The 8,170-nt window shown below is 33.4% G+C and overlaps 1 protein-coding gene across 1 annotated transcript; it reads right to left on the minus strand.

The window, feature by feature from the left end:
* Window positions 1-5,612: 5,612 nt before the first annotated feature.
* On the minus strand, window positions 5,613-7,917 carry LOC120117438 (cytochrome P450 78A3-like). Its single transcript, XM_039137725.1, has 2 exons — window positions 6,889-7,917; window positions 5,613-6,285 (listed from the first exon to the last, which is right to left on the minus strand). The coding sequence occupies exons 1-2, from the start codon at window positions 7,858-7,860 to the stop codon at window positions 5,659-5,661; spliced, it is 1,599 nt and encodes a 532-aa protein (XP_038993656.1). The 5' UTR covers window positions 7,861-7,917; the 3' UTR covers window positions 5,613-5,658.
* Window positions 7,918-8,170: the final 253 nt, after the last annotated feature.

An 8,170-nucleotide genomic window follows, 5' to 3' on the forward strand; every position in this document is an offset into this window, starting at 1 on the left:
CTGAGCATGTATTTGTTATAAGTGTCTGAGCTATATGTTATTGCATGTGTGTGACATGATTTGAATGAATGATATGAATATATGATATACGCGTATAAGAGATTAAGTGAATGAACCTTGATGATAAACATGATAAAATATATATTTTTGTAATCCATGCAAAGTAATATGAGCTATGTGATATGTGAATATGAAATCATATGAGAAGTGACATGAATTACATGAATAAGAAATTAAGTGTTTACATGTATATGTGATATGTGATTTATATGGAAGTGAACTATGTGATATGAGATATATGAAAGAGAAAGTACATATGATAGGTGAATCATATGAAATGTTCTACATGTAAGTGATCAACGTGTATATATGAAATATGTGAAATGATATAAATCATAATGCCCATGTTCTATGAAATGAGAGCAAGACGTATAGTTGGCATGCCAAGAGTCGAGGGATTTTCAGTGGTCCTTCGGGACATAGTGGTCCTTCGGGACAAATATTCAGTGCCCCTAGTGGGAATTATTCGAGCTGTGGTGACAGCATTAGTGCACAACCTCAATAGACTCACATATCTTTAGTTCTCCAAAGTGTACATGGGCCAGTAAAGATATAATATAAATAAGAAGTGATATGATTGCTATATAATTGTGTAATTGTAAGTGAGTGTATTGGTTGAATGTATTAAATATGTTACATGGTTTAATGCTATAATTTATGATTGTTTGATATGTTGGATTATAAGGAAATAAAATGAGCTTATATGATAAGTTATGAGTAATTACTTGAGAAATGTTGTGAACTTCATAAGTATAAGTATATGTAATGGGGGAGTGAACTATAGGATTATATGAATAGAATAATTAAGATTGTAGTGTGAAATATACTTTGTGAATGAAATAGTATAATGGAAGTTATATTAGAATAGAGACAAAGTAAATAATATATCAAATAGAAAATATATATATAGGAATAAGAATATATAAGATAAGTTGTATAGGAAAGACTATATATTTCAATGAAAATATCATAGAAGTTAATTTACGATAAGTTACTAAAATATATATGTTTATGTGATAACTTATACGGAAAATGAATTAACAGAATATAAGGAGTTGTTATACAAGAATATGATATAGAACATTGCCACCAAAACCTATGAGTATATGATAGATAGAAATTATATATTTAAGAATTATATAGAAGAAAGGATTAAATGATCATACGAAAATGTGATAAGCTGAGTGGGATAAATACACAAGACTTTATGGACATGAAATAGTATATAAGCATAAATGATATGATGATGTATATGTATGTATATATGCGTATTGTGGAAGTGTATAGGAGGTTGTTTGATATGATAGTAGAAAATCTGCATTCATTGTTAGGAGTCATGGTTACGTTATATATTTTATATGCCTCACTAAGTTATCAACTTAGCGTGTGAGTATTTCACACGTAGGTTCCGAAAAGCGAGAAGAGACGTTAAGAGGAGCAAGACAGGTCAGCTCTCCTTTACAAAGTTTAGATCAGAAAAGGAATAGATGTGATTATGTATTTTGTTATGTTGAATGTAGTTGACATGTACTAATTGATATAGTTGAATATGCTCTTATAGGATTTTTAGAACCAAACGGGTTCTTTTATGTAAAACAACGAATTTTATTTAATGAAAGTTAAAAATTTCATGGGATTTTTTAGAGACAAGTTTTGAAAAGTCAATGTGACACCTCATATTCTTATTCGGGTCGGATACGGGCTGTGGGTGTTACATACTCAACCAACCACCGTAATTTTGTAACTGGCAGACTGATTACATGTTCATCCTGAGGGAAAAAATGAATATATGATTGTTAAAGTGGACAAGTTCGTATTTCCAGCAGATTTTCCTTATTTTAGACTATAAAATCGATGAAAACGCACCTATTATTCTTAGGATTCCCTTCTTAGCCACAGGGAGCATCATAATAGACTGTGAGAAGGAAGAGTTTACTATGAGGGTGGCCGATCAAAACGTCACTATCAATGTCTTCAACACTCTTAAGTATGTTGATGATTCTAAAGAATGTCACTGCATTGGAGACATGGAACCCCAAGAAGAAGACGAGACAAAATTTTTTGGTCAAGGAAAAATTTTTACGTATAGACGAATATGGTACTATGTGCAAAGATAACATTGCTCAGATTCAGGCATGTAAAATTATTTTTCTGAAGATATTTTATAGACAGAGAGAAACAATAAGTTTGGCCAAAACAATTTTTTTTAGAATAATGTAGGCAAAAATATTTGCCCAGGAAAAAATTTTCCGTCTGAAGCAAAGGAATGATTTACTAAAGATAGAACAAATGAAGAGTTCGAGGATTATTCACTAGAGGCGGAATAATCTAGCTTACTTCAAGCTAGACCAGGTATGAGATTCGAACATCTTGATTTCAATGAATTTATTATTCAAAAACCCTCGCTACAGCATACACCTCCCTTCGAAATTAAACCTTTGCCATCACATTTGAAATACATTTATCTAGGGAGTGATAATACTTTACCAGTTATAATTTCTGCTAGTCTAACCCCCGAGCAAGAGGGTAGTTTGTTGAATGTTTTGTCACATCACAAAAAAGCTCTCGGGTGAACTATGACAGACTTGAAGGGAATCATACCATATGCATGTACAATGTTGTCACTATTTTTCGCCCAAGCGGGGAAAGACCGATACAGACTCGGGGGTTTTTCCTCGAAAAGAATTTTGAAATGTGAGGAGTCATCACCAATCATTTAAGGTGCGATTGGGACACCATGAAACCGGACAATTTTAATAAAACATTTTATTTTATAAAAATAACAAGTTTTTAAGGTCTGCGAAAATCTAGAAATCGGGTTCGAGTGTCAGTTACCGTGGGGAAGGATTAGCACCCCCACAAGCGCTCAAAAATTGGTACCTAGTTGATTACCATATATTTAAAATTGGAAATTTTGAGGTCGATATTTATTTAATATTGAAAATCATTACGGATGCAAAAAGTTGAAAAGAGTATTTGTTTATTAAGGTCGATAGCATTATCCCCTAGCATAAATGCAGGAGATCAGCTATTGTGCTTGATAACCGAATATTGCCTCGATATTTTGGAAATCATGACGCGGTTTTGAAAAGGACGTCGGCCTATTTTGGGAATCATCAGTAGTCTCCCCTGAGCATACTTGCGGGAGATATACTATTAATTCCCTAATAAGTGAACATTGCTTTAGGGTTAAAAATAAAATGCAATCAAACAAATTTTTATTTATCCTAATTAAACTAAGAGTAAATTAAGGCTTCTTCATAAACGTAGAATAATTTATCACCGTAGCAAGTCCAACCCAAGCACTCCGTTAAAAGTCTGATTGTGTGAGGTTTTTATGAATATTTGATACTCGTTAATTTTTTATTGCTTTTACAACTTTTATTTGCTTACCTTTACATATATTTATTGCCTCGACCAAACTTTTTTGATCACTACACTTTACAAATTTTCTTGCCTCAACAATACATTTCCATCTTCTCGTGCATTTTATTATAGTTTAGACAAAAATCATAGGACTAGTTAGTGACACCTAGTTCTACCTGTTGCGAACATAAAAAAAATCCAATCAATCCCTGTGGAGACGATAACTCGCTTACTACTATATTACTTGCATCGATTGTGTATACTTGCATAGAATTGCGTGCCACAACACATACATTTACACGCTATCAGTGATCACACAATAAAATAGACACAAAGTTTTTAAGTGAAATATTCTTTCGAGAAAAAACATACGCTGAAGAGGAGAATTTCATTAATGTTAAAAATAGAAGAATACAAGAGGAATTCTCATGGATAACCTGATCTCTAATGCTAATCTATTGTATCTATTTATAGAGATAGTTACTTGATTACAAATGAAACTTATTTAATAGATATTTATTAAAATTAGAGATTTTCTAATTTTAACCAATATTGAAAATAAATATGTTCCTACTTTTAATCCAACTAGATTTTCTATTTTTTCGATTTTTCTTAATTTATATATTTATTAACTTAGTCACATCGAATTCAAATCAAACTCTAACACATCATCTATGAGAAGTTTTTTGATCTAACACATCATCTATGAGAAGTTTGTAAATTATGCTCCAGAAAAGAACCTTCAATAATCAATAATCTTACATGAAGATAATTTACTTTGTGTTGCACAACTTAAAGAAGGGTGCATAAAGGATGATGAAACAAAATATATTTATCAAAATTTATCTTCACTCGTGATTTATAAAAAAATAAAATAAAGATATTATTATTCGACAAATATATTTAAATGTGAATTTTACAGATCTATTTTTTAAAACACTTTTTCATTACATTCAAAAAGTTAATTTTTAACCTTAGATTATAATATTTGTCCTAGTAAGGTTCTAATGAAACATATATTTTAAGACATCAAATGAATATTATGAATATTAATAATACGTGTGTCCTTTCGCCTCTCATCTCCCTAGATTTTTGGTCTTTAATCTCTCTTAACTCCACATCTTATCTTCTTGTAATCATTGATGATTGAAGCCCTAAAAGTAGTGGTTATGTACAAACTTATTTGATACAAGCAATTGACAAAACAATACCCGATAATATTTATCTCTACTTTATTTATTTTATTCTTATTTTAAATTTTATAATATTTTGTCTAACTTGAGGTTCTATTCATTTCTAAATCCAACAATAAAATCTATCTTATTTCTTCTCGTAATTCTCTGTTTTGTTTGATAGATAAATTGAAGATCAATTTGATTTGTTCACATCTCAATCCATCAAAGATTAATTTGATAAATAAAGACCTATTGGCTTGTAGCAAAGGACCCCAAGTTTTTTCTTCTCCGCATGCAGAATGTCATCGGCTTTTGCATTTCCTTCCAATTGTACGCAGGTACATAAGTATAATTTTATATCAAATAACGAACTTATAGTAAATTTATAGAATTTTAAAGGACAAAAATAAATTATAATAAATAATATAAAAAAATTTAAAAGCATGAAAATTTAAAATTTTCATGGGTCTCCTTCATCAATGCCTCAATTTATCTTTGATTGCATGTACGGTATAGAAAAAGAAAGTACCATGGACATTTCAGAAAAATCGCAGTCAAATGATGGAAACCAAATTGCAATTAAATAAAATTACTAGTAAAATTATACATGATTATCCATATAATAGGTATGTATGTCAGGATCAAGACACAGGACATTGAGATATTAGAGAAAACATTGCTAAATTCACACATTTTAAGTCTTTATCATATATGTATATGGGTTAGGTTTCTACTTACACAATATAATTTTATTTTTTTTAGTTTTACTCATATTTATGATTGTTGGATGAGCGAAAATAGATAGGTGAGATTAACTCGTTTTTTTTCTAATAAATATCTTCTCATTTCCTACTGTTAATCTCAACTATTTATTTTTATTTATCCAATAATCTTAAATCAATGTTAAACTAATATATATATATATATATATATATATATATATATATATATATATATATATATATATATATATATATATATATATATATATATATATATATATAACAGCTGCCGGTTGCTAATTAAGGGTATTGCTTTTGTTGTGATTGAATTTGTTTTATGATGTGCGCCTAGGCTGCACTTTGACCTTAAGAGGGTTCGCCATTTCACAGGACAGCCTCAGCCTCTCAGTGAGATCAACAGGATTAGCATCCGATTGCATCCAGTTGTATTCATGCAATAAGGATCCCACCCAAAAGTTAACAGTCGCCAAACTCAAAGTCTTTCCTGGACAAGTCCTACGGCCCGAGCCAAATGGAGCCATCCTGAGGTCGGACCCCAACACCGAGAACTCAACATCGGCACTACCGTCCTTGGACATGAATCTCTCCGGCATGAACTCGAGGGGGTTCACCCAAATTTCAGGGTCCCTGGTGATGGACCACATGTTAACCATGGCTGTGGTCCCAGCAGGGACTTCGTATCCATCGATGGTAGTGTCTATAATTGCCAACCGAGCCCATGATAGAAGTGGACCAGGTGGGTGCAGCCTCAGAACCTCCTTCACTACTGCCTGCAGGTAAACCATGGACTGAATATCTGATTCCGTCAACGCTCGTGATTTTCCGACGACTTCATCGAGCTCGGCCTGCAGTTTTGATTGGATTTCAGGGTGAAGCACTATTCTCGCTAGTATCCACTCTATTAGAACCGCCACCGTATCCGTTCCCCTAAATATCATCTCCTGTGTAATGAATAGAGCATAATTAATTGAATATTAATGCTACTTTTGGTCACAGCTAGAAAGCACCATGCAAAAGAAAGCAAAAATCATGCAAATGTATAAAAATAAAGAGTAAAGTATACAGATGGTCACCTGACTATAGGATGTTATTTTGTTAGGTCCTCAAACTATTAAAAGTTATAAAATAGTCTCTCGACTATACGGATCCAATTGTTTTGTTGCGTCAATAGAAGTTACAAAATGATCAACAACTATTCATTATGTTTCAAACTTATCATTTTCCGTTAAAAATTTAATGATAGTCTGAGCTTGACGTTAACTTGTTGACTGAGATATGATAAAATCTAATCTCATAATCTCAAACGACTATGATCATATCTCAGTCAGTAAGTTAACGTCCAACTTAGATAATCATTAATTTTTAACGAAAAAGATGAGTTTGGAATATAATGAATAGTCAGGTGACCATTTTGTAACTTTAATAATCGATATACTCAACAAAATAACTCCTTATAGTCGGGGGACTCAATAAAAAATTATTCTATAGTCGAGGACCATTTATGTGCTTTACCCAAAAATAAATTGCTTTCCTTTTAAACTTACCCAAAGTACGGCAACCATATCGTTGTCGGAGAGTCTATTAGTTCCACTGAGAGAAAGTAAAACGTCCACAAAATCACGGTTTCTTCTCTCGGTTTGGACTTTATGTTGTTGAATGATTCTATTAACAAATTTGTTCACTTTGGGAACAAGTTGGGTACATCGAAGACGGATTTTTTGAAGGTCTAAACCTGCGAGCCATGGGAGATGATCAGACCAATTGAGTTTCCCTAACAGGTCGTAACCTTCTTCAACGAGCCGGCTGAGTTCTTCTCTTTCACTATTTGACGAACCCAGTTGATAGTTACTGCCAAACACTGAGCACATCATGTTGTTGAGGGAAGATTTCTTGAGTATATTTCGCACAGAGAACTCTCTACCAGTACATGCTATTATAGAAACCATTTGATAAACGATTTCAGACCTCTGTGACTTGGTTAAGCTGATTTGTTTCGGACAAAACAGGTGTGTCATTGCGATTCTTCTGAGGGTTCGCCAGTAAACCCCATAAGGAGCGAATCCAATGGCTCTGTTGAACATCAAGCTATACGCAGACTCTTTCATGGGACGATCGGCAAAAACGGAACTGTTGAGAATCTCTTTGGCTATATCAGGGTTGCATGTAATGATAACCCGGGTATCACCCAAGCTAAAGGCCATGAGCCGTTTAGCACCTAACGACTTGGCTGCTGCAGAAATTTTATGGTGAGCAAGGTCGAGCATGATGCTCATGCTTCCAATCACCGGGAAACCTCGTGGACCTGGAATGATGTTATTGTGTTTTGTGGCGGCTCTCTTGCGCAACAAATGATACTTACCCCAGGCAGGGCCTCCAGGGTAGAACCAGAAACGCAGAGCCATGGCCAGCCAACCCATGCAAAGAAAAAGAAGCAGCAAAATGGAGGTGTGACAGGAGAAAGTTTTGCATTTGGAGGCAATAAACAAAAGCCAAAAGCAATCAGAGTTTGTTTCCATGGAGATGGGGCGGGTGATGGCTAATGGTTCTCGTTTTTGGTTGAAACTATGAAACCAGAGCTTTGCTTATATACAGATTTTTTGTGGACAATAAGAGTAACAGTTAAACAAGTGCGTTATATGGTATATATCATACGGATCGGTATATATCAACATTAATTGGAAACAAACAAAACCAAAAGTTGAGAAATCGAAATATCAGTGTGCGCCGCCACTAGCATAACCGAAAATGAGGTTTCATAAGCTTGGTGGCCTATTCATTCCCACGCCCATGGATGGAAGAACTGGGCGTATTCCCATATAAATTTTA

Source organism: Hibiscus syriacus, unplaced genomic scaffold (assembly GCF_006381635.1).
Source record: "Hibiscus syriacus cultivar Baekdansim isolate YM2019G1 unplaced genomic scaffold, ASM638163v2 tig00110319_pilon, whole genome shotgun sequence".
Lineage (NCBI taxonomy): Eukaryota > Viridiplantae > Streptophyta > Magnoliopsida > Malvales > Malvaceae > Hibiscus > Hibiscus syriacus.